We start from the raw sequence: 26,867 nt of genomic DNA on the forward strand, positions 1-26,867 counted from the left end.
GTATCCCTAAATGTATAGATTTGATGGACAAGATGAATCTAGCTTTAGATGGTTTCTCTAAAGTAGATGGCATAAAACACTAAGCAGCTGTAATTTCTTGCTGTGTGATAACCGAGTTTAAAGATGATGCATCAGTACAAATCCCTCTATTATTTGGTTTTAAAAAATAGCCTGTTACTTTACATGTTGACACTAAAGAGGGGAGGATGCAGGAAAAGGAAGCCGCTGAGACCTTGACTGTGCAGCTCTGCACTGTGTTTGAAGGCCTGCAGTGTGTGCTGTGCTGCTGGCCGGCTCTCTCCAGGAGGTGGGGGTCTTTGGCTTCTCTTTGGCTGACAGGAGACGGGACAGGGAGCGGTGGGGGGTTCACTTTGGCTGACATGTAACAGTGTTGAAGCGACAAGATAAAGATAGAGGAGGGACTCCAGAGGCTCGGAGCGACGTCTCCTTTTATGTCCAAGAAGCAAAGCTGATTTGTCTTGTTTCGATCAGGCGGAGAGACAAAGGAAGACTGAGCTGGGGCTCGGCTCAAAACAACAGGACTAGAAATGCAGAAGGTATGCAGTGATGCTGGACTTGTACGTGCCTACGCAGCATGCAGACTTACTCTCCAAACACACCGGCTCTGTGCCATTTGGAGAAGGACTGAAACCAGGCCTCGGTCAGCTCGTCTGCTGTTTACCAAACAAACACACAAACACGCCAAGGCTGAACAACATGCCACAACACGTCACTGCATGCCCCAACACTTACCTGGGGCCTCCGCTGAGCAGCTCGTCCCCAACAACAACCAGCTCAGGAGCTTCTATTGTGTGAGCTCCACTTATTCTCTTCTACAGAGAGTTTGATTAAACGTGTGGCTGCAACATTAGCTCAGGAAACTCAATAACTATAGAAACTAAGCAAAGCTTTTTGGCTCTAGTATATGCTGGCAGTCTGAATTGTTGGAACCTTTGCTTTCACTCCTTGTGCCACTACTGTTTGCTACCAGTATGATGTGGGTTTGTTTATGTGAAAACAGGAGGTCATGTGATCAGTGGAAATGGAAGCTGCCTGTGTTTACACAAAACACTACAGACCTTAAACACTTTACAGCAGAGCTGCCTCTAAATTCCTCTGTCTTGTATCATTTCTAACAACTATTGCCAAAACTAAGAGGACTACTAATTAAACTAGCTCTAACGAGAATTTAGGATTGATGTATTAGGATTTGCTTTGGAAAAACAGAAAACTTTGCTCCAGCACAAAATAATGGCTCTCACGGTTCTGAACAAAAGCTTACATGCACTTGTAAAGAGCATGTAGAAGGTTGTGTTCATCAGTTTTTCACCTCTTATGAGTATTTACGACTGACTACAGCTGCTGCTGCTCTGAGCCCATTTCAACAGGATCCATCTGATCCACTTATTGAACTCAGGTAGAAACGCTTCAGTGGGAAGATGCTAGAAGCTCAGCATTGATCTGAAAAAGCAAATAACTGACTTGAACAAGTCAGGAGCATCACTTGGAACCATTTTAAATCAGCTACAGATCCTAAATTCATAGTTGTAAGTATAAAGTTTATGATACAGCTGTGTTACTGCCGTGATCAGGAAGAAAACACAAACTATCACCTGCTGCTGAGACACAATGAACCAGGAATCACCAGAAAGCAGGTCTGCAATAAAAGAGAAGCTGCTGGAACACAGCTGTCAGTGTCCACAGTGTTTTACATCAACGTGGGCTGAGAGGCTCCATGAAGAAGGAAGTTCATCATCTAGAAACAACACGCTAAAGCTCAAGCTCTGCATGGACAAAGAAAAGGTCTTCTGGAGGAAAGTTCTGTGGTCAGATGAAACAGAAACTGAGTGTTTTGGCCACAATGAGCAGAAATATGTTTGGAGGAGAGAAGCTGAGGCCTTTAACCTCAATAACATCAAACCTACGACCAAGCATGGAGGTGGCAGCATCATGCTCTGGTTCTGTTCTGCTGCCAGTGGACCTGGAGCTGAATTATGAAGAAGAAGGATTATCTCCACATTCTTCAGAACAAAACAACAATCATCAGCCAAAATGCAGGATTGTTTGACATGTGTTTCAATAATCCCATCAAAACTACAAGTTGTAGGATTCACAAGAAACTCAACACTGCCACGATACACATGCTCTGTACTAGTGTACGAGTAAACTTTTGTCCATGACTGTAAAGTTCACTGACAGAGAACCAGGGAGCAAGTTCAACTTCTGAATGTGACTGACCGCCTGACTTTTGTTTCCTGTCTGATCCGTCATGATCTGGTGTGAATAAATTGAATTAGATTAATTGAAGTATGAAGCACCACACGCTCTAATCCCCCCTAAGAGGAGAATCTTACAATGTATTTTATATTTTAAACCACACATCTACTTATCCACAGTTTCTTTAAAGTCTTAACGTGCCAAATAAAGTCGACCTTCTGCTTGTTCAGTGAGGATGCGAGCTGTCGATCAGCGAAGCCCCAAACTCTGGCAGACTGGGTCGGTGTGTGTTTGAACTCTGCAAACACACACGCATGCAGTCAAACCCAGCCACACTTACATCAGTAATGGCGTTCAGAGCTGTGTCTGAGCCAATGCTGAGGTCTGAGCCGGGTATGTTATTGGAGACGGTGGCGGGGACCATAACCATGGGCACACAGAACTCAGTGTATTTGTCCCGTGCAGCAGAAAGTTCCAGTAATCCCACGTAGGCCTGCAGCAGTGAGAGCCAGCGTCTTATTGGTGGTTATTGAGCAGGTCGACACAAATGGGAGAGAAGTGAGGAGGCCTGATGCTGAGGTCTCTTCAGAAACAGTGGGCAGGAGGACAAAGGGCTGCTTTTGGGAGGAAACATGGTGGGAAGAACTTGAGGCTTTTAGGGGGGGAGCAAAGCTGTGTCCAAACTCCAGACTACATACTATCAGTATGATTATCTGCTATGTTGCACCAAATTAATACAAGCTATTTTGCAGTTGGTATACAAGAAATTAATGCTGTCAAAGTTGCGCTAGTTGATTTTTTGGGGCGAGAACACTCATCCACCAAGCACGGAGCATTTCTAATGTCCAGCTGGGGTCATGCTTTACCCATGTGATGAATGTATATCAGATATTTACCTTTATTTTAGATATTTATTCTCCACTAACTCTTGAGAAAGATGCTCTTCAGCTGCAAGATGTCTTTTTTAGTACAAACAGACTAAAAACTGTAAATCCAACCAGAACTCTGATGTATGTAGCCTGAAATGTGAACACATATCAAAGAGGCTTTGAGGTAAAGTTGGGCCTGTTGATGGGAGATGGACCTTCAGATTAATGCGGGGGAGGGTAATCAGAGGCAGCAATGGGACGGACAAAGGACTGGGAGGAGAGTTTTGTCAGGAGAAGCCAAGGGAGAGAGCCAGGCCAATCAGGACGGACAGTGAGACACAAAGTCGATGTTGTGGCTCCACACACAAGAAGATGGAGACAATGTTCATCTTTATAACCAAGCTGCCAAAGCCACAAAACTACATTTCTTTTAGGTATTTATCATTTTGAAATTGTATTTTCCAGTTTTATTTTATGCATTGAATGGGAAAAGTCACATTTTCTTACTAACTTGACCTGTTTGTGTAACCGGGGACCTTCAAAATAAAACACCATCTTAACATCTACCTCGCTCTAAAGCCAAATGTTAAATCCATCTTTTGGTTAAGTTCATCTTTCTGATTATTATCCAGTTTTTACACTGTTTGGCTTTGCAGCTTGGTCAGTAATAAATCCCACATATGCACAGACAGGGAGAGAGCCTAAACATTCACATGTGTCCTATTGTGTTGTCAAAATGTAGTAATAAAGATGTTAAGAAATGTTCTGCAAGTTGAAATGTCAAATAGGGAAAAATCGGTGGAAAACAATGTGGATATGAACAATATAATACACGGGGAAAGAGATGGAGATACAGCATTCTTATAAATAGTACAATAAATTACTTATATTTTTTCAGATCACTCAAAAATTCCACTTTTTTACATCTATCAGGAGCTTTTTACTATGAAACAATGACAGAATAAGGTTGAGCTGGTTCAAGACTTTTCAATGAAAGAGATAAAACATGTTAAAGATAAAATATTGTGGAATTAAAATAGAAAACTGACACTGTTTCTAATAACCAAGCGAAGGTACGTACCTCAAACCCTCCGATCACCAGCAGAGCATTGATGTTGTGGATCCGGATCTGCTCAGCAATTTTTTCCAGATGTTTTCCTGGAAGAGTTCTAACACAAGAAAAGACCATAACTGTTCAATATTCCACTTATTTGATTTTACTGCACATCTGCTTCATTCATAAGTGACTAAAGGTCAAGGTTTTGTCATTCATCACTGCTTTGTTGGTTTTTAGAGACAGAAGTCATGATGCTAAAGCAAAAAAACAAAAAAAAGGGATAAAGTTGATCCAAATGTCACACAGGATTCAAGTCACTAACAAAATACACATTTATTGTTTTGTATCTTCAAGTTCAACATCTACCGACCTTTTTGTCCCGAGCAGAGATCCTCCCTGACCGGTCCAACCACCAACGTCTCCCCATTTGATCTCCTTAATCTGACACGAGAGAAAAAAGGCTTTTTTATTATTTAGACTTCCCTAAAATCTGTCTAAAACCACTTTCTTCACTTTTAGGCAACCTGATAAATAGAAGAGGAAACTCCCTGTGAATCATTTTCATGGTCATTTAAAAGTGTTCAGTGAAGGGACTGAAATTTTCTTAAAGCTTTGGGTTCAACTAATGAAGAGCTCATTTGCAAAAACAAAAAACTCAATTTTTGTAGATTGTCAGGAAACTTATTTTTTTGTTGTTTGCTTGAGATCATATCAATCAAACTGAAGCTGAGTGGATTTGACTCAGTAGAAATGACAAGAACAGAGATAACTAAAGCTTGATCGATATTGTGTCATGTAGAGGATGGAGAAGTGGGTTTTTTGAAGGTTTGTGAAGGTGGAGTTATCTGTTTTTGCAAATGAACTGTTCAAATACAATTAAATTTGTCTTTATTGTATCAAGGTGGCATCTGTCATTCGTCTGCTCTCCCCTAACCCTAACCCTTTACTGTCTCTCTGCGCTGCATAATCGGAATAATAGCAAAAAAGGCCAAAAACTCATCTTAAAATGGTGGAAAAACTCAAGGAATGTGTCAGAAAACAGGTTCATACAAAGCACCACAACCATACCAATATTATATGAACAAGTTCTGCTTTTCCCCGTTACCTAGCAGCCATCGTCGTGCCACTGTGCTGCCGCTGGGCCTCCATTTGTCTTGCAGCGCTTCATTATAATCAGTGTCCTACTTAGTTGGGGCTTTGGTTCGGGATCACGGCTTCACTTTTCAATCATGTCTAATCCTTGTACATGACAACTCGCCTTCAGAGCTTCATCTCCCTCAACAGGTCGCTGCTACTCTCTGAGAGGAGTCTCCATGGAAGACCGGTGTGATATCAGCAGATGTAGGACCAGCGAGAGAAAATATAAATATACTTGTTGTAGTAGCTGCTGTGGGACCGGAGTAATTGGCTTACAGTAAGCAGCAGCGTTTATCTGGACACACTTAGTCTTATCAGTGCAGCAGAATGAGAGGAGAGCGCCTGCAGTAAAGTCACTATGACCGATGAGGAATGCTTTCAGGACATGTTCACTCCTCACAACAGCTCGTAGATTTAGTTTATAGCTGTGTCCATGTGCTGAACACTGACAGCTAATAAACACTATTTGTGACACAAAGAGTGAAGAAAACAAACGGCTGACATGAGCATAAAGGATCCACGAGTGTTTCATGACTGTTCCATAAGGCTGAGCAATAACAATAAGATATTAATTAAAAACTATTATTTAAAAACTATTAAAAGTCATAAATAAGAACAAGGAGTAGAGCTTGTGAAGTTAAAATGCACTGTGCAAGAGGTGCAGTCGTATGCTTTATGAATCCGTAATGTTTCTGTCAGCTGAATGATCGTCTTTCTGCACCTACATTCTCACAATATTTGTACAGAAACAAGATCAGAACAGTACGGATATAATTACTTTGGGTTTTTGTGCCACATTTAGCAAAACCTTTGAATTTATCTGCAAAGAAACTCTAAGATGCATGTTGATATTTTTGAGCTTATTTATCCCGATAAATAAATAAATGCAACAGGTTGGAAGCAATCCCTATTAACAAGAGTCATGTGAATGTAAAAGAGTGCAAAAACAGCTTTTAGAACATGTGACAAACATGCAACACACGGCATGTTTCCAGTTTCAGGTGTACAGTAGACTGAGAGTATTTATACTGTTTGAATAGTAATTTAATTAAAAATTACGTTTTTCTAAAAGAGTTTGAGCTGTAGGCCATAGCTATCAGACTTAAAAGAGAAGATGCTTGAAACATTTCGCTTTAAGTGTAATGAGTCTAGAACATATTACATTTCCCCTTTCTTTTTCACAAATTCTTTTTTTATGCATCTGAACAAATAAACTGCTCTAAAATACAAGATCTACTCAGTAAGACCTCCAAGTGAATGTTCACACTTACAGAAAACCTGTAGAGAATTTGTATTCAGCTTATCTGTCCTGTGAGTGCCTCATAAATGTTCACTTCTTCTTTGTTTAAATAATTAATTCTTTGACTAAACCATAGCTTGTCGAGTTTAGTCTGAAATTCTTGTTCAGCTGCAAAGACACTAAACACACTTGTTTACATTACACTAAATCATTTAGTCTGAAGATACAAACTTCTTATCACAGGTAATAAACTGTCCAGTGTAGGCTTTAAAGTCATTTAAAAATTGTCAGTTTTATGAAGTTCCCACATAATTAACCTTTTCATTCTTTTTCACAGTATTCTAATTTTTTGAGATGCACCTGAACAAATAAGCTGTGACGGAATCGAGTCAGATCTCAACTAAATGTTCAAACCAGAAACCGACGGAGAATGTGTATCAGCTCACCTGTCCTTTGTAGAATCCCTCAAAGCCATCGCTGACAGCAAACATTTTGTGGCCTTCGGCGATTCCCACTCTGACAGCAGAGCGCACCGCGGCGTTCATGCCTGCTGCCGGGGCGCCGACATTCAGCACTGCCACATTAAAGGAGCTCTGTGGATGACGGAGGGCGGCAGTGATGCTTAGAAACACTCTAAATATACAGACAAAACCTTTAACATATACAGTCCAGCCATATGTTATAACACCCCCAAGCTTGTTCACGTTGTGTAACATCTCCACACTTTCTGCACGAGTACAAACACAACATGTGGTTTGAGGAAGATGTTGTATCAAAGACTTTCAGAGGCAATGACCCAGTAAATCCTGCAGCATGAGGCAAACTGGACAAACAGCTCTACATCTGCTGCCTCACAACACCACCCATGTCTCTTTATCGCCAGGCCAGACTTTGGCTCACAAGCATGCAAGAAGCCACATGCTGCTGAAGAAGATGCAGAGAAGCAGCAGCTGCTTTCAGAGGACAGCCACCAAAAATATCAACTGTCAAGTGAATATTTTCAGACTTTTTGGCAGCATCACTCAGTCGATGCACAACTGGTGAACAGCAGTTTTCAACTCCAGCTCCAGCGAAAGCAATAATTCAAATGAAGCCCATGCGTTTGTATCTCTGTGGTGCACGTTTGAATGCAAGACACTTCAAATCAAGCACAGAGATTCTACCAGCAGAGCCACCAACGTGCTGTGCACCAATGAGGGATCGAGCCTTTAAACTTCATCTCTGCACACAAACAAGAAGCTCAAAGTGGACAGACATCCAACTCTCTGCTGAGGATGAACTGCTTCAGACAGAAGCTCACAGGCTTTGCTTTGCTTTCCAAGTACAGCGAGTACATTAGAGAAATGTTAAATATATAAACTGGAATTTATTCATACGTTTAGGTGTTGAGCCTCCAAACTGTCAGGTATGGTGACACAATTATGTCTAAAATTTCAAATCTGCATCAAAAGGAGACTTTCAGTAATCTTCATTGTAAGTCAGTGAATCTCCAAGAGGCAGAATGTCAGTTAAATTGTAGACAAAATGCTTCACTGCTTATCAATACACAATACAATTCACAGATGTTCCCTAAACACCTCATCTGCAGACTAGAAGCTAGCTGGGCGGCTGTGCACAGAGACGCTTCTAGTCTCCACTCAGTTAAGTGCAGAGATTTGTTTTGTTTTTTTTATCTGTTATTTTAAATTTTATATGTACATGGACTGTTTTTTCTTTTTATGAGTGAAGCATTTTAAACATCAGTATTGTAGATATCATGTTGATTTCACTGTGGGAACCAAAATCGACGTCATTTCAAACATCTGTGCAGCCGTCAGGCACCAAAAGCTGGCTGTGAATGTTCTTTATATTTTAAAATTTGGTTTACCTTCTTTTGATAAAACAATTTCCCAACTAAGCCATAGCTTTTTGAACATCTGCTTTTCAATACGCAATAGAATTTACAGATGTTCCCTAAACGCCTCACCTGCAGACTACAGTCGAGCAGCGAGGCGGCCGAGCACAGAGAAGCTTCTGGTTACAGATGTGGCACCAAATATTATTCTAAAAAGAGTGAAATACGGCACTTTAACGTGAGACACACTCAGAATGTTATGTTTTTTTTATGAGTGAAGCATTTTAAAAATCATCATTGCAGTTGAACAAGTTCATTTAATTGTGGAAAGCCAAATTAGTCATATGGTTTATTTTACTTTGTTTGCTTCTTTTTGATGAAATAATTCTTCAACTAAACATTAGCTTGTTAAATTCAGACTATAATTCTTGTTTGGCTGCCCGTGCACAGACACTATACAGTGTTTAGATTTCACAAAATAATTCACTATAGATAAAAAAATAATAATTTCCTATCACTGGTAATAAACTATAGTATGAGCTTTCTTGTCATTAAAAAAAATTACCAGTTTCATCCAGCTCCAGGATTGTACGACACGGCCCGACATCTAATTCTTTAGCTGTTTGCACAGAGCGAATTTGCAGTTTTTCCATCATCTGTAACATGCAGTACATTAACAGCAGCTATAATGTAAGAGAGAATACTTAAAACCTCCCCACATGAAAGCTTCAACTGTTTTGACCATTGGAGCATGAAGTCTGTCCAGTTTGAGTTCTGATCGAGCAAAGACACGTTCAGCCACGACGTGGACACTAAACTGTGAAGAGGCTGCTTCATGTGACGCCTGCACTGTCACACTAATGCACCTCTTTGCACATCTTCTACTTCAAAGCAGAACCATGAAGAAATAAAGCAAAACCAGACGGAGCAACAGGTGATGAGCACTGACATTGTCATTTTGTGGCACTGAGTTACCATATAAACATGTGCAGCCCGAAATTTAGTCTCTTATATTAAAAAAAAAAAACCTAAAACACAAGTCCTTGCAAATTATTCGACTAGATTAAAAGCAGGAAATTAAAATCTACACGTATTTTTGTGTTTTCTAATTTTATCTCAACATGGAGGGAATTAGAAGTCGAAGGGAAGAAGAGAGAGGATCATCAAAAATGTCTAAACTAGTTTCTAAAAAGCTCGTCATGTGAACTACAGCAGAAGCTGAGCTACAGCCGCCTCATTACTCATCACATACATTAAACTGCTCTTCATCCCCAGCCTCCTCCTCTCCCTCAGGACACACAGTTACAGAAAAAATACAAAAACAGACTCTGTTAGTGTCACAAAAAGACTGCAGCACCCACAATGCACCAGCTGACCAGGAGGTACCTTATGCTAATGTACAAATCTCAGAGCAGCTGGTGAAAAAACACATTAGAAGAATTAAAATGGTGATCATGGTACTGGCTTGAGTTTATTTCTGTGGGTTTTTGTTTGCTTGCAGTGACACTTACATTTGGAAGCTCAGAATCGGCTTTGCGGTAGGAGAGCAGTCTGTAGGTAATCAGGTTGTTTTCAAAGCTCCTGCACACGAAAAGCAGAATTAATCAGTGCAGGAAATCCAGAACAAACCCCTGTTTGGTGTGCTGCAGAGAAAGCACTTAAAGCAAATCAATGCAAACACAGTTAAAGTGGAAACAGGGCCAAACAACCAGGAGAAAAAGTAGCATCTGCAGCCAGTAAGGACCCAGTCCTGCCTGCTCTATCTATACATTTATGTATTCATTTAAACATATTTACAGGCAAACAGGTTGCATAAATGCTGCACAGATTGCAAAGCTGTTTAATTAAAGTGATGGAGTTTTACAAATACCTGCCGCGCAGTCTGACCGCCTCCTCAAATTTCTTCTCGTCCATGGCCTTCTGGACTTCTTGGGTCTGACAACAAAACAACAAACAGCTTCTTCACCAAACATGTCACGTGTTCACTTCTTTCTGTTGTGCCTTTTTGTGTATTTCTGCTTTTTAACTGTCTTGCAGGAAAGCTGTGGGTGGAGTTTTGCTAAACTAGGAGCACTTGAGTCCAATGATCCCAATCACATACTTTCTTTTCTCCATACGTACTGCAGCTGCCCATATAGAGCACATGTTCAGTGCAGCATGCATGAAATCGAGACACAATACACATGAACACCTTCTGCATGATTTGATTTACAAGTCAGCTTGTTTTGGAAACGTTTCAGTGTCACAGCAACAGAACATTGAGTGTTGAGGTTCAGTTCTGGTGTCAGTTTGCTTCAGAAACATACGTTTTAGATAACTGAAGTGATTAATCCTGTTTGCAGTCTCTACATGTCTTCTGTCTCTGCAGCACAAACACTCACCATCTGAACACACTCCATCAGCGGTAGTCGAACAGCCTGGTTGCCAACCAGAGACACGACGCAGGCCGGGGTGTTGGCAGACGCCTCCAGCAAGGCCAGCACTGCCTCCACGCCCATACGACTGGCCTGCAGAGGTCACAGTTCATTTAAAGCACATCACTGGAGACTCACAGATGGAAACCCGAATGCTGCGACTGATGGTGACTCACCAGGATTCTGTCAAAGGCGGAGGGCGTCCCTCCTCTCTGCACGTGGCCAAGGATGGTGACCCTGGTGTCGAAGCCCAGGCGGCGCACCACCAGCTTTAGGTTGGAGAGGAAGAGAGCGTTTATTACCAGCAGGGACAGAGTGAACATGTACACGATAATGTCTTTAACATCTAGGAACTTTCACATCTGAACACATTTCACTGCGGCGTCACTCCATCTTCCATCATCACAAACAATTTCTGTTTGAACATTTCTGATTTGCCTGAAATTTTATAGCAGAATTATAGACATTTATACAGACATTCGTTGAATTTTAGCTGAAATAACATCAGATATTTTCAAAGATGTATATATTTGTTTAACTGAACATGGACCCACTTTAAGCACATTGAAATCTGAGGCAGTTTGAACAACATCTCAGAAACTACTAAAGATAAAACTCTCATAAAATTCTCAACTCACCTATAATCAGGTTTGATCTGCTTGTTCACATTTTAAATCAATGCTATGATGAGACATGACAGTGCATATTTCAAATAGTCTCTGATTACAGGTGAATTGCAAATTTCAGGCTTTTATCTTTTATAATTCCTGAGAAAATGCCACTAAAAAGTAGCTTCATAATTCAATGTGTGGAAAAAACATACTGAAAGTGGGTCGACAGGTAATTTGGAAAAAACAAATAGATCTCAGAAAGTATTTGATATTTCATTCTTAAATCTTACAGGTTACAATTTTAAAAACTTTCGAGCAAATCAGAGATTGTTGAGAAGAAGGCACTCGACGATTTGAGATGGAATCTGGTTTTTAAAAAGTTTTAAAGCATTGCATGCACCTAAAAAATGCTTTAAAACAACTGAAGACAAAACAGGAATAAAAGGAACCACACAAATGACAAACATAAAAAAAGAACACAGAAGGAGAAATCATGCAAAACATTTCCTGTCATGTGCCAAATGGTGTGCATGCAAAACTGAAAATCAGGTGCAAAAAAAAACGTGGTGTGAAAATCACGGAAGAGAATCCAGAAAGGTTGAAGAATACACGGAACAGCAGTAAGAGGTGAAAAATGAAAAATGAAAATGAAAAATGAACAGAAATCCGTGGGTTTGGAGGAGACTTTGTGGCTCCACGCCTCCACCAGGCTTCTACTTACATCCTTGATATAATCGGGAGTTACTGCCTTGTTGTGGCAATCTATGGCACCCTCGGCTACAATAATAATGTTCAGCCTTTTCTTATCGGCACGGTTCTAGAGGGACATAGAGAAGCACAAGCATTTGAATACATGACAGAGAAAATAGTTTTGCATTGACAAAAGCTGGATCCGGACGTGGAGGATCATCTCAGAACACCAGAACAGTCCAGTGTCGGGTTGGTCGCTGGTTGGAGGCAGACGCTCACCACATTGTGGAAGAAGTTTCATACGAAGAATCTACTTGACTTGAATCTACTGAACAATTGAATCCAGTAACTGAACATGTGGAAGCCTGAGTTGTTTGATTCTAAATAAACTGAGTGTTTCTAACCAGTATCTCATTTCCTGTTTCTAACATATGAAGTCTTCTCTCCTTTTTGTTTTTTTTTTAAGAATGTTGCTGAATTACACTTTACTGCCACCAACTGGGAGGCTGTAAATTAACCTGGATCTTCTGTTTTTGAGGTTTATTGGTGGTAAACTGGTGCTTTGCCTCCACTGACTGGTTCAGTGTGGATCAGGATGTTTCATATTCACAGCTTTAGCACCAAACATTTGAGTTTCTGTCCTCTGAAGTCACAGTCGGTCAAAACTCAAACCGGATCTCCTCATAAAACATCACTGTCTGGCACCAGCAGTGTTCAAAAACTGTTCAGTGTAATAATCCACACTGATACATGTACTTGTAATTTTCTTTTATTGAAAATTACTTTCCCCTCAGCTGCTGATGCGTTTCCCAGAATGCCTTTGGATAGTCACCAGAGCATGGTGGGATTGTTGCTGCATTGCTTCTTAAATTCATTGGCTGCAGTGCATTTCTTCCCATATAACTGCTGCCAAATGGTGCAGAAACATGAAACTTCTCTGAGAATGTGGACAGTGTCTGGACTCTAACGTATCCACCAGCTGGTCCAGCTTCTGCTTCTCCTCTGGTTCCGTCTGAAGCAGAGCTCTACTCACATCTTTCACAAAATCAGATGTAATGGGTTGTCCTTGTCTGTCGATGGCTCCTTCAGCGACTATGATAATGTTCAACCTGGAGCCCCGAGATCGACTCTGGACGACAACAAACACACTGAACCACATTAAATCTACTGGACAATATTCAGTCAGTGTCCTGCAAGCGTTCTGTGTGAATGTTTCAAAGCATGAACGTCCTGAATGCTTCACACAGGATCAGCTGCCAGAGTCAGTGTTGACACAACAGGAGGAATGTGTCGGTGAGTGTGAGCAGCAGCAGCAGCCGGCTCTGTGGCGCAATGGATAGCGCATTGGACTTCTAGTCAAGCACTTGAGAAGTGATTCAAAGGTTGTGGGTTCGAGTCCCACCAGAGTCGCAGTTTTCATGCGCTTTGAAGACAAAAATCCTCCGACACACGTATCTTCTTAACGTAGGAGCTCCTCTGTTGTTGGGTTTTGTTGTTTTCTCTTTTACCAGCTCGTGCTCGGTTTCCTACAACTAACTGGATCTCTGTCTTCTTTGACGCCTTGTAAAGACTAAATCCATACTCCTGAACATGTATCTCCATCATCTACAGGCTCTTGTGGATTTAGTGTCTTCTAATGTTAGAAAGTTAAGGAGTCACGATCAGGACCGTATTTACTGCATGAATCTGAAAGCTGGGGGGCAGGGACATTTACATATGCATGAGCACATTCAAGTTGCCAAACAAGTCCACGCAAAGCCAATTGGTAAATCTCTCTTTTGCAGTGTACTGGGGTTTAAAGTTTGGTTTGTGTGGCGACACCAGCAGCAGCTGTAGCTACAAAGATGGAGCAACCTGCAGCAACTACAGCTTTGGTGAAGACTACGGTGTAAAAACCTGAGAAGTCTTCTGATGCTCCTGACACCAAAGAAACTCGGCATTCAGAGGAAGAATTTCAGTCTAAAAAAGGAAGTGATCAACCACTCGGCAGACATCATCAATACCACTCAGTGGTGTTTGAGGAATTACTGTCGCTGCCAGAACGGGGAGACAAAAGCTACACGATGCAGGATCAGTTACGAAACACCTTTTATAACAAACTTCCTCTGAGTGGTTTGACTTTCAATGAAATGTGAACAAACACTTCAGTGATTACAGTTACAGTACATTCAAGATGTTGAGCCAAACTACTGACTTCGCAATTGTTTGACAAAATTGACGGGTAGGACTTCACAGGTACCGGCTCTGTGGCGCAATGGACAGCGCATTGGACTTCTAGTCAAGCACTTGAGATGCAATTCAAAGGTTGTGGGTTCGAGTCCCACCAGAGTCGCAGTTTTCATGCACTTTGAAGACAGAAATCCTTCTACACATGTATCTTCATCATGTTCAAGCTCCTCTACTGTTGGACTTTCTTGTTGTCTCGTTTACCAGCTCGTGCTCACTTCAGTTTCCTACAAGAAACTTGATGGATGTCTTCCCCGATGTAACAGTCAAACCCACACGATTAGCTGCTGCTGCTGCTGCTTGATGTTGGCTCAGTAGTAACTTCTACTGAGGTTCATGGTGACAGTGTTACAGCACAATAAAGACGTAACTCAGCGGCTTTGGGTTTGAGTTTTTCCTTCTGCACATTGATATTTATCACCAACTCATTTGTGGTACCAACACTGCTTCTATTGTTTTAATGTTCTGAGCAGAAAACACTCAATCATTCACCATTTTTGGAATAGAAGCTAAGAACTGCAGCTGTGGTAAATGGTGTGTCGGGATTTGATATTAATGCAATGATTCAGAGCAAGTTCAAAAGCAAACTGTCTGTGTTTGCGTTACCTCAGACAGTTTCTGGCACATGCTGTCCTCCCAGCCGTCTTCAGGAGGCATTTCTGGGATGAAAACCCAGTCGGCTCCACACGCCAGGGCGCTCACCATGGCCAGATATCTGCAAAAAGACACACATTTTAATAAGTGGCTTGCACCTTACTGCTTTCTGACCCACCGTGTACACGCATGCATGGGACAATATTTCACAATTGTGCATGTTTAAGGAGAACTGACCTGATCAAAGCAGTAAATGTGCTTTACGATACCGAACATTATTTAAAATGTTGCCCACATTAAATGGTCACTGAGCCTCACCACATGCAGCAGCATATGTAATATAGAGTAGAAGTTCTTCAGTGTGTGGTGTTTTTGTGTTTTGTTTTGTTCTTTTACATCAAGAACGGTGCATACCCGCAGTGTCTGCCCATGACCTCCAGCACAAACGTCCTCTGGTGGCTGGAAAACAAAAAACAAACAATGTCAAAAACAAGAAAAAGGATCCAGCCGGTTGATCTGTTAAATCAGGTCTGCGGTTCAAACCTTTTCTTTAAACTTAATTATGTCCACACAGGACATTTCTGTGGGATGCTGTCAGCTATAAATAGATGATTCTGCAGATGGCATCTTAAAGAAAAAACTAAATCCAGTGTTGGTGTCTTGTGTGGGTCACGTCTCACAAAGCCCAGTCACACCTTTATGTCTTAAAACGTCAAGTTTGAACTCTTCTCCTTTCGTCTTGTCTTGTTACGTTTTGTGGCACCATTATGACTTTAAATGCATGTTTTCCTGCATCCTGCTTATTACATCTTCAGTTTCATTTTCTGTTTTCCTAAAGCAGCAAACCCAAATGGTGATTAAGCTGATAAAAGGCGTCTGTGGTGACATTACTGTGTAAAATCCTCCATCACCTGTCAGTTAACTAAATTAAGTTAATTAAATGCAGTAAACTCCTGCTTTACCTCCTCTCTGAAGTGATGGACTGCTTTTTTCTCTATTTATCACCTTTTTGCATTCATGTGATTTTGAACTGTCAGTGTTTGGATTTCTGGGAAGTGAGGATCAAAAACACAAGCGAACAATCAGGCGATCTGGTCGAGGGTTCTCTCAGGATTGGTTCACCTCTGAGCAGTGGTCGTGATTGCGTCCACCACCTCGATGATCCGATGCAGAGCCGAGTCGGTGCCGATGGTCATGTCTGTGCCGCAGAAGTCGTTGTCGATGGAGCCGACCATCCCGACGATGTGGAGTGTAGAGTTCTTCTGGACCGCCTCCTCATCAATCAGACCTGGAGGAACAAACTCTCTTTACACCTGTGAAGTCAGGAGTTGTAACAGAACAGAGGTTTAACTAAAGAGCAGTCACCTTGCTGCAGCAGCTCCGTCAGCAGGCCGCTCCACTCCTCCCTGAACAGGTTGGCTCCGGTCAGGCTGCCGTCTCCACCGATCACACACAGGTTGGTGATGCTGCGCTGCACCAGGTTGTGAGCGGCTTTCAGACGGCCCTCATGTGTACGAAACTCTTTACAGCGAGCACTGCCGATGACTGTACCTCCCTGAGAAAAACACAAACCACAGCATTAGGTTGCTGCTGGTTATTTAATCCACCAGATAAACTGTTTTTTTTTCCTCTGCTGCACTGAACACAATCCACTTTAGACGATCAAAGTCTGATTATAACCACAGTGAAAAGGTCTCGTTCTCTCACAGACTAATTTGGCTCAAAGCTAAAAGCTTTGTGTCACTTTCAGCGATCATCAACACAGCAGATATTTCACTGCACTGGCATAAACACTGCTGAGGTCCTCTTTCACAGAGCATTTCATTCTGCTGGAATATCAGCACCGCTCACTACATCAGCTCTATTAGTGCAAACTGGATGTTTTTCAGCATCTGAGAGGAAACGTGGACCTGAAACGGCAGCAGGACGTTCTGCTCACCACTTGCAGCATGCTGGAGACGCTTTCCCACGTCGCCTCTTTTATGTTGTCTCCGCCGTCCACCATCCCCTGGTAGCCCTGAGAGACGACAGAAAACAAAGATTCTCTGGATTCTTCATCAGACATTCACCTAAAGTCCATTTAGAACAACATATCGTGAGACAATAGCAGCAAATCACCACATTTAAGAAGCTGAAACACACAAAAGTTTGCCATTTTTTCTTGGTAAATGACCTAAATATTCAATTAATCATGAAGATAGACGTCAATTAATGTACAATTTGATTAACGAAGCAGTTAATTGACAAACTGACACAGCACTGAATATGTTTAAAGCCATATAACCAAAACTGAAGGAGAGCTTTTGCCACCAGTTCTTAGTTGACTGCTCCACTGTGAGGCCAAAATAAAAGCATCAGCTGCCGTTACTCAGAGCCGCTGGTTATTTGGAGCTGATGGTTGATGACAGAGCAGCGATTATTGAAGGATGAAGGAGGAAGTCTGCCTTTGGTAATCCAGTTACATCCACACTGAGACCAGATCACGTCTGTCAAAACTGAACGTATGTCCTCAGAACATCGATAGACTCCCAGACGAATGAGAGATTTGTTGGTGCTTCACCTCTCAGATATTACAGATATTTACTGTACAGTTTAACGTGTTCGTTTGAGTCCATTGGTTGTGTACAAGAAGCATGCAGAGTTATGTTTGATGCACGATGGAACAATCACAGAAATGTGTTAAATAATGGATTTTTACATCATGCATGTTCAAACTCTCCTCGTGATTATTTTTCTCCAGAAATTGCCAAAGGAAGCAAGAATCAACACTTGTGGGTTTAATTTGGCCCTGATGAAATTTTAAAAATGTTAAATATAGAAGATTTTTCTGAAATTGGAATTATTTTTCATAGCTAGAACTAAAAAGTGTAAAACAAGATGTTAATTTATACACCTGTGAATGCAAATGGACCGTCGTGGTGAAGAGAGAGATGGATGGATGGATGGATGGATGGATGGATGGATGGATGGATGGATGGAATGCAAACACTGATCTTATGTCTCATTGTTAATCTTAAAATACAGTCGGACCATTTATATTTAAGAAAAGTCCAACATTTCTGAGATTCAAAGGGTCAAAGTGGTTCCTTCACTGCAGTTTAAAGGAAGCATCTGTGAGTGAAAATGCACTGTGATGTGTATTATAGTGAAAAAATGACAATAAACGGTAGATGTTGTGGACAGTTTGTGCTACAGGAGAGAAGCTGTTGAGTTTAACTCTTTGTTCCTCAAAACATTTCTGGACAGTTTGTGTTGTTGTGTAGCAGGATATAGTCAGAAGCTACGCTTCAGTGTCAAAGTAAAACCCACATGAATGCAGGTTTCCCAGCATCACACTGCTACTTCCTCCTCGCTTTCTACCCACAATGCATTCAGCTGATTGTAAACTAAGCATCAGACCAGAGTGGCTTCTTCCACTGGTTTGTTCTGACACCTTCATGTCCACTGTAGCTGCTTTCAGCTCAGTCAGCATGTAACTGTCATCACTGTGTGTTTTGACACCTTTCTACTGATGTCAGCATCAAGGTTTGTGCATCAGGGGCCTTGGATTCCAGACATCCTGCTGCTGGTTCCCTGGTTTTCCTTCTCTGGACCACATTTGGTCGCTACTAATAAATGATAAACTGATAAATCCCATCTGGTGACAGGAGCTGCTGTAAGAAGAAAATCAATGCTTTCTACGTCACCGGTCACTGATTTTAATGCTGTGCTGGATCATGTTTGGTGTTAGAGCAAGCATGGAACGTTCCCACAACATTAGCTAACAACACCGAGAATAATGTTTGGAATAAAACATTTGAATCTAATGTTCTGATATTTATCATTTTAAGTAACGTTCCTATAAATGTTAGAATTAAACTGAGACAGAACGTCTTAACATTCAGACGATGTTTGGAGGATGTTGGCAATTTTTTGCGAGATGTTTTCAAGGCCTGAGACGATGAACAGCTTTATTTAGTTTTTACACTAAAAACATTTCTGGAACTTTGAAGAACTTTATCAGAACATTTTCAGAACATTTTCAGAACAAAGACGTTTGGGCTCTTTCTTCTTTTTCTGGTCCTTTTGCTGAAAAATGTGCCGAAGTTTTCTGCTTGAAAATCAAATTTGTTCTGCAAATAAAAGACAACGAGTGTTTCTGTGTGTCGGCAGTTTGAGACTAGATTTTTCCATTTTTTATGACGGCGCACGTTTTAAACATGAACATTGTCTGTGATCGGTTAGTTTACATCCCAGTTTATATCCGTGTCATCCTGTACAGACTCTATGTGAGCATATTGGATTAGTTTGGTTGAAATCTTATAAACTGACTGCACACAGAAAACACAGCTACAGAACCAAACGGAGCAATAATCAAATGAGCAAATGGAACTGTTACTTTAATGCTCAATATTCTTTGATTTTATGTTTCAAGACTTCAAAATTAAAGTTATCTGAATGACTTTTTAAAGTCACATTCAGTGGCAGACAGCAGGTACCATCAGGTGCTGCAGAGACGCTCACAGCTCAGCAAACAGACGTGTCATTGGTCATCTACCTCCCTGCTCAGTGCTACAGACTCAGCAGACTCTCCTGAGGCCTCGTCTGGAGCCTGAGCCTCGTCTCACCTCGTGGATGAAGTAGACCTTCGCTCCGACGTAGATTCCCATTCGGACGACGGCCCGGACGGCTGCATTCATACCTGGAAATCAAGATGAAAGAGTCAGCGGCCGTGATGGAAACAAACACTGTTTCAGATTTAACGGGTCTGGAAATGATCCGAGTGAATCTGTGTTTGTTTCTCCCAAAACAACCTGCAAAGACTGTTTTCCTATGAGAACACAGGAAGGTCCCTGATTTAAAGCGAGCCCCTAAAATGGGAGCAGCGGCGCTCCGGTGACAGAAACTGGTTCTGTTCAAAACCAAGTGATGAGCTGAGCAAAATTATGATGCCGATCCTGACGACAGAAAATAAGTTAATTTCCCTTTAATTCTTGCATTCTTTGACACAGAATAAGATCAGATAAGATTTTGCTCAGAAAAAAACAAAATGACACAAGATAAGAAATGTAGAGCCGAACAAGAAGGAACAACAAGATGTAAGCAGGACACATGACTGAAATAAAACAGGTAGTAAATAAGGCTAGAAGAGAAAAGAAAAGCAAAAAGTGATGCTGGGAATCACACTGAGGTGAAACCACACATGGATTTGCCATTGAAAGTGAAGTTGATGTTAAAAACAGCAGAGAGATGAAACCCAGACAGACAACAAGGTCAGAGACTCCCTGAGTGTCCCTCAGGTCACTGAGTGGAATTAGAAACAGGACTGAGAACAAACCTCAGACTGGCATCACAGTGACTCCACAGTTTGATGTGTTTAAATGAAAGCGGGGATGTCTCCATGATATTTTACTGCATTTGAACCCACATGAACCCGCCTAGACAACACAACTATGACTGGAAGGAGAGAGAACTCAGAAATGACTTCTGATCAGTACGACATCACTACATTATGCTGGAAATTATTAGAAAAGAAAAAAGAAAAAGCAAAAATCAGTTATTTCTTGGCTTATATTATAAAAACTGAAGAAAAAAAATCAACATGTGCAAAATTTTTCCAACTTCCAGAATATTTTTGGAGCTGTTGTAACAGTGAACTTTCCCCACTGTGGGATCAATAAAGTTATCTTTATCTTTATCTTTATCTTTATCTTTTTTTCATTTTCCAAAAATGATGTCTGCATACTCCAGATATTTACCTGTTTACATGTAGTTTGTTTCATACTTGTCTCATCACCACTTTATGTGAACACTGCCTGCAGTTGAACCAAACAGCTGCTGAAGTTTTGTCACATGTTGGCTGCAGCTGAGTCACTAAACGCTTCATGACTGAACTGATTGAACTGATTGAACTGATTGAACTGATTGAACTGATTGAACTGTGGAGTGCAGAATCTCTTTTGTTAACATTTCATTTTTAAATGAGATATGTCGAATGAAATGATTTTGATGAAATATATCAAGATTTTTATGCTTCATTGTGGTTTCGTTTTGGTTCAAGCGATGCTTCTTTCTGTCTTTACAGTTTGATAAATGGTTTTGCATATTTTTTTATCGATAAAACGCCTTTCAAACCCATCAGCTGTGATAAAACTTTTCTGATCCAATCAGAAACATTGGATCAATAAGCAAAGGCAGCAAAAACAATCTGAGGTTTCTTGGCAATGATGTAAGTTATCAGTTCATCTCTGACTTTTTTCTTCAGTGAATTATTTAATAACCTGTCATTCTATTACATGAACAAAAATGTTTTAAATATATATTATAAGAAATAAAGCAGAAAAAAGCAGCAAATTCCCACATTTCAGAAGCCAGAACTGGATGATGTGTGGAATATGTACATCATTAAAATCTTCAATGATTAACTGATTGTAAAAGTTTTCTTTGAATCAACCTACAGCACAAACAAAACGAAACTAGCTCCAAGAGATTACATGTGACTGTTAGAAAGAGCAGCTCACTACGAATTATCTCCCTAATTATGACAGGCGGCGGTGTGACGGGCTCGCTGGATCTTGCTGAGTTGGTTCTGTGCAGCCAAGCTCTGAGCTCAGCAGGCTCAAGCTGCCCCTCGCAGCCGGATCCACTCTGCGGCCAGACTTCCCTCCCAGACCTCCTGCTGTTAACGTTCACCGGCCTGCAGAATGTGGATGTGGCTACTTCTTGGAGGATGCAGTGTTCAGGCATCACTACGAGAGTTCATCTCAGAGGCTGGTGGAGCAGAGGGACCACAAAAATAAAGAAAAGGACAAAAAACCAACCGTTATCTTGCAAAAAGAAAGTGTTGAAAAGTTGAACCTGAACTGAACTGTTGCCACACACTCCGGTTTTCCACCACAACCAATCAAACATGTGTAACCACACATTCCTGATAGACTAGGATGTGATTTAAACAATGTACTTCTGCTGTTTATCTTGTTTAAATAGCAGCAGGAAATCCTGAGTGAGGCTTCACACACTTTCCCATTCACTGCAAACGTCCATGTGTAAAAACAGAATATGTAGTCTCAGGCAAGCAGCACTGAGGGTTCTGAAAAGGTTCCACGAGAACCAAGTAGTCAGAAAACTAGAAATCTGCTCCATAAGGAGATAAAAAGAATAAAAATATCCTCCAAAAGTTGCTTATGAGTTTGTCAAATAATCAGTTAAGCAGGTCTGCAAATACAAATTCTGTCTGACATTTTTTAAAAGCAGAAATATGAACAGAACTGTATCCATCGTTTCTTGACAACAATCAGGATGGAACCTCATTTTTACAAGTATTTGTAGTGATTCATATCCGTACGTCTCTGGTGATATTCAGCTTTAAACATCCCTTCAGCAGAACTCCAGCTGACCTCCAGGCAGCAGCTGTAACACTTCATATCGAGCAGATGCACCGACGTCGGGATTTCCTTCACAGCACCAAGGCCTGGATGTGACTTCCGGCTATTAGCTGAATGCTAACGGCTAGTGTTGCTAAGAGACCACAACAGTGCTGATTGGTTGGAGGGATCTGCCTTAACATGCCAATGGGATTTAATTGCATTTTTAATATTAACTGTGAGAAATGAATAACTAATTGACAGACGACGGTAATCAACCAAACAAAAACATCTTATTTATTGTCTTACAGCTGCTTTGTGTCTTTATTTGTGTTTTTTTCAGATGAACTCTGAGGTTTAGTCCCAAATCATGAAGCGCTGTGAGTTTTCCCCTCCAGCCTGCTGCAGTGAATAAATATGTCTGGTTGATTGTGTGCAGATAAACGTAGGCCTCAGTGTTGGAAAACTTGGGAATCATTTTTCACCTCATGCAGCACTGGTGCTCCTGCAGGTGCTGAAAATCCTGTAAAGTCTGTGATATAAAACGCTGAAAAGGGAGATTTGGTGAAACATCAGTTGTGTGGAAATATTTTGGCGACAAAAATGATGGCGTCGACCAAAAACAAGAACTCTGTCTGCAGTGTCTTGGAGCTAAACAATTAATAAGTTTGACTTTTTAAATCAGCCCTGCAAAGACAAATGTGAATGCAATCCAAAGCAGACAAAACTGTTTCCGATGCCTTATGTTTTAGATTTTTCATTATTGAGGCAGATGCACTCCTGTAGAGAGTTCCCACAATCACTCTGTCATCATTCGCTCTTTCCAAATAGACAAAATGACGCCATTATTTCATATTGCAACAGAAAAATGCAGAAAATACTGCAGTTTCTCCCAGTATGGTGGAGCCTGATCTGGTCTCTTACATATCTTAAACACATTGTTAAGCTTTTGAACTGAACTCTACTCCAGACTATCTGTCAGCGGCTTCAGATGCAGAACTTTCCTCCTTCTCAGCGAGTTTAATTTGACTCCATATCAGAAAACACATCTCACCTCCTGTGTCTGACTCTGTGCATCATTCTCACTCGTGCTGCACGTTTCACTTTGTAGTTATAATTAAATCTCAGCTGCTGCCGGTTACAGGAACATATGTTGGTACCCGTTGTTACCATAATGCTTGACTCTGACATGCAGCATGGAGGAGCTGCATTCAGCAGATCAGTGCACTTTGACTGCCTCCTATGGAGACACTGTGTTATGTAACAGCAGCAGCAGTGGTCCTTGGACTGCACATACACGACATGTACATGTTCCAATGCTGATAAGCCACAGAGGGCTCATGTACATGCGGAGGGTTCATGTGCACCATGTGAACACTAAAGGAATGATTTGAGTTATTTAAAAAAAAAAAATTCACATCTTTGTTCTCTGTGGAGACATTTTATGGCTGATTGTTTTAATCACATCGTAAAATCTCATTTCAAGTATAAAATGACACTAAATCCGCATTTGTTCCTCTTTTCCTTCCTCTCATCACACATCCCTGCTTACTCGCCTCTCCTCACGTACGCCCCACATCCCTGCGCCACCATCCGCCTAAAAATAGACAGGAAGTCACCGCGAATCTCCTTCAAAACAAAAGCTCCTCGGCGCAAACTGGAGCAATCGCGTTTTATTGCTAAAGGACAAACCGGAAGTGCGTTATTTTCAGGCGGCAGCTCGACGTTGGTCCTCTCACGACTCGTTCTCTGCGATGCGGGACACGTGTTTACGCATCTACTGTCATGTACGAGGTTTATTCCACAAAGTCACCAAATAATTACAGCTGCAAATAAACGAGATGTGATTCTGTGAAGGAAGCTTTTAGCAGCTCAGATGTCTGCTGAGCTGATGTGGACATTTGGGATCCTTCATATAAAAAGGAAGAAAATGTACATGATGAGGACAAACAGTTCTCAGTGAATGTAAATCCAATCCTGTGGGCCTTCAGCCTCCACACTGGCTGCTGCTCCCTCCTGGCTGGATACTATCAGATCAATGTGGGTTAATGATTAGATTATATGACCCGGGGATGCGCACAGGGACCAACACAAACCTGCGGCTCTTCGCCACCCTCAAGGTGCAGGTGATGAAAGATGCATGAAGACGAAAGGAGATCATCTGTAACTGTAGCACCTGTTGATGCTGGTGCAGATTTTAAAAGTAGGCAGAAGCTCCTGATGGAGGCTGAACAGGTGTCACTGCAACTTCACCTCCAGCACTGCAGCATCCAGGCGTTTCAAGCAGATGTGAGGAACAAGCTGCTGCGCAACAGTCACTGAGGTTTGTTAAAAAAACTATATGAGAAGTTGAAAAAAAGAAAATATATTTATGTAGCTATGGCGGAAATTATATATATATCTTTTTTTGTTTGTTTTTCTTGACAAGGCTGCTCAACAGGAGGGTTTTCGCACCAGCGTGCAGCTATGCGTCCATTATCGGACACATCTTCATCTATTGCTGTAACTAAGAATCTGCAGCTAATATCAAAAATATCTTCAACAAATACGATCAGTGCAGATTTTCCAAAAGCTAGACTGTAAACGGAACTGAGAGCTGATGTGAACTTGCACTGCCAAACTGCACCTTTAAGAAAAGAAGCGCAACTATTGCAGGTGAGGTGAAGCAATAACGGCTCCGAGAACACGGTTTGAGACAACAGCTGATTGTTTCTGTTTCCTGTTTGTTCTTTTGCAGCATTTTCAGGTTAAATTTGTGGATTGGTGAGAGTCAGCAAGCCCTGTCCGATAATGGAACCGCTCTGCCTTACCTTGCGCATCTCCTCCGCTGGTTAGCACCGCGATGCATTTACCAGCACCGGACAGATTCTCGAAAAATTTCTTGGTGTCCTGCCGTTTCGGTGCGCCGGCCATGTCTGTGTACCTGGCACCTGCCGAGATGACAAATAGAGAAATAGACGGTTGTTCCAGCGGCCTGCAGTGACGAGCGCAGACTGTGTGGATGTGAGAGGCTGAGGCTCAGGAGTAGGACTGCAGCGGTCACCGCCCTCCTGCTGCTCGGACACACCCCCACTCAGAGATCCTGCGTCCGGACAGAGGACTCACCACATGCACACATTTACAACATGTTTCCTCAGCAGTGAGCAGCAGCACTGTGACATGATTCTGTTTTCATATGTGCAGGGAAGTTAAGATAAATGCGCAGTGAAGCTTTGCAATAAATATCTTTCCAGGGAACACTTAAAATAACCCAAAACTACAGTGAATGTGCTGCTGAAACGAAATTTTGATGAATAATAAAAAAAAGAAGTTCAAATTGGTTTGATGTCATAAAAGTGACACAAAAAAGTCTCTTGATCCCAAATCAAAGTGAAGCTACAGCGTTCTGACAGTAAAAACGTGAAGCTTGTGAAAAAAAACAAATATTTGCTGCTTGGTGTCATTTTGTTGGGATGTAACTGTGCATCAGAACAGCTAAGAATCAGTTCTGAACTCCTTCTGACTCTCAGGTTTTACTTACATTTGACAGCAGGCTCATCTTCCAGCCAAAGGTTTCATCTGAGCCTCATGCAACAGTCTGACTGCTAGGGCTGGTTCTGACCCGTCCCCCCACTGGAGTATGAGCCCTGAAGCTTCACCCAAAATGCACTTTTTAAACTTTTCTCTGAGTAATTACAAACTCATAACAACATGTCCAAAGCTTGTTTCACAGACATTCAACATGTGCAGCTGTACTGTTGAAGCTCTGATACATCCCATCACCTTGATTCTGAAAGCTGCTTATTTGTACGGAACAAAAAACAATGTTTTCTTTAGGAAGTGAAACTCGGAGTGAAAGTAAAATTAATTTTCACTGTTTAACAGAGCTTACGAGTGTTGTTCAGCCCTGAAAGTGGAAGTTATGAGGGCTCAAAACTGATGGAGAAAGAAAAGTGAATTGTCTCCGTGCTTCACTGTCAGGACAATGCATCCACTGTGGTGGCCCGGGCCCGGTTCATGCCCACAAAGCTGGGCTCCATCTTCGTCTAAAGTCTTGACCATCATCTAAAGACGGACTTCTAATGTTCATCAGGCTTTTTTCATGTTTTAAGTTGAATCTTGTAATTTTGTGCCAAAGCACAAGCTGGTTATACAACATACTGATCAGCCCTGTGCCAAGTCAGAGGCAAACATGAGTCTGTCAGAGTTGTATTGTGAAAGCAGCACACTGTCCACGGCGTGATTTCAGGAAGATGACCACTGCAGCCCTGATTAGTGATGCTAGTTTTATAACCATGTTCATGTAGTCAAGCTATTTGGAAACAACTGGTGAACTCAGTTTAGTTTCAGTGATCACAGCAGTGGTTTCTCTCTTTTTGCATCACATTTATATTTGAGGCTTGAATTTTCTGAATAATCTTAACAAAGTATTTTGATTGTTCATGAGAGGAAATACTCGTCATGTCGACTTATAATGTCGTCACTGAGAGGAGACACAACTTTGAATCACAAAATCATTGAATTGACATGGAAGTGACATTCCACAGCGGTGGACTTACTTCTGTTGTAAACTGTAGTTCTTGACAGAGTTTCCACAAAGCATCTGTCTCCTGCAACAAACAGGATCCTGGAGGGCTTTGAAAGAAGAGAGACCAC

The 26,867-nt window shown here is 41.4% G+C and overlaps 1 protein-coding gene and 2 non-coding genes across 3 annotated transcripts in view; 2 read left to right on the plus strand and 1 right to left on the minus strand.

Moving 5' to 3' along the window:
- Window positions 1–25,142, minus strand: part of LOC103372385 (6-phosphofructokinase type C-like) — a 33,029-nt gene extending 7,887 nt beyond the window's left edge. The window contains exons 1-16 of the mRNA XM_008302001.1: window positions 25,043–25,142; window positions 19,497–19,570; window positions 16,800–16,906; window positions 16,255–16,444; window positions 16,012–16,177; window positions 15,304–15,348; window positions 14,902–15,010; window positions 12,101–12,196; window positions 10,945–11,037; window positions 10,736–10,861; window positions 10,225–10,289; window positions 9,866–9,935; window positions 6,967–7,113; window positions 4,514–4,584; window positions 4,168–4,255; window positions 2,558–2,710 (exon numbers count right to left, since the gene is read on the minus strand). Coding sequence (XP_008300223.1) covers window positions 2,558–2,710; window positions 4,168–4,255; window positions 4,514–4,584; window positions 6,967–7,113; window positions 9,866–9,935; window positions 10,225–10,289; window positions 10,736–10,861; window positions 10,945–11,037; window positions 12,101–12,196; window positions 14,902–15,010; window positions 15,304–15,348; window positions 16,012–16,177; window positions 16,255–16,444; window positions 16,800–16,906; window positions 19,497–19,570; window positions 25,043–25,080 — 1,638 coding nt within the window. The 5' untranslated portion in view covers window positions 25,081–25,142. The remainder of the gene's footprint in view (window positions 1–2,557; window positions 2,711–4,167; window positions 4,256–4,513; window positions 4,585–6,966; window positions 7,114–9,865; window positions 9,936–10,224; window positions 10,290–10,735; window positions 10,862–10,944; window positions 11,038–12,100; window positions 12,197–14,901; window positions 15,011–15,303; window positions 15,349–16,011; window positions 16,178–16,254; window positions 16,445–16,799; window positions 16,907–19,496; window positions 19,571–25,042) is intronic.
- Window positions 13,388–13,479, plus strand: trnar-ucu (transfer RNA arginine (anticodon UCU)). Its single transcript is given in 2 exon segments — window positions 13,388–13,424; window positions 13,444–13,479. It is a non-coding gene; the product is annotated as a tRNA-Arg (tRNA).
- Window positions 14,310–14,401, plus strand: trnar-ucu (transfer RNA arginine (anticodon UCU)). Its single transcript is given in 2 exon segments — window positions 14,310–14,346; window positions 14,366–14,401. It is a non-coding gene; the product is annotated as a tRNA-Arg (tRNA).
- Window positions 25,143–26,867: the final 1,725 nt, after the last annotated feature.

Source organism: Stegastes partitus, unplaced genomic scaffold (assembly GCF_000690725.1).
Source record: "Stegastes partitus isolate 25-593 unplaced genomic scaffold, Stegastes_partitus-1.0.2 Scaffold1745, whole genome shotgun sequence".
In the NCBI taxonomy this organism is placed as follows: domain Eukaryota; kingdom Metazoa; phylum Chordata; class Actinopteri; family Pomacentridae; genus Stegastes; species Stegastes partitus.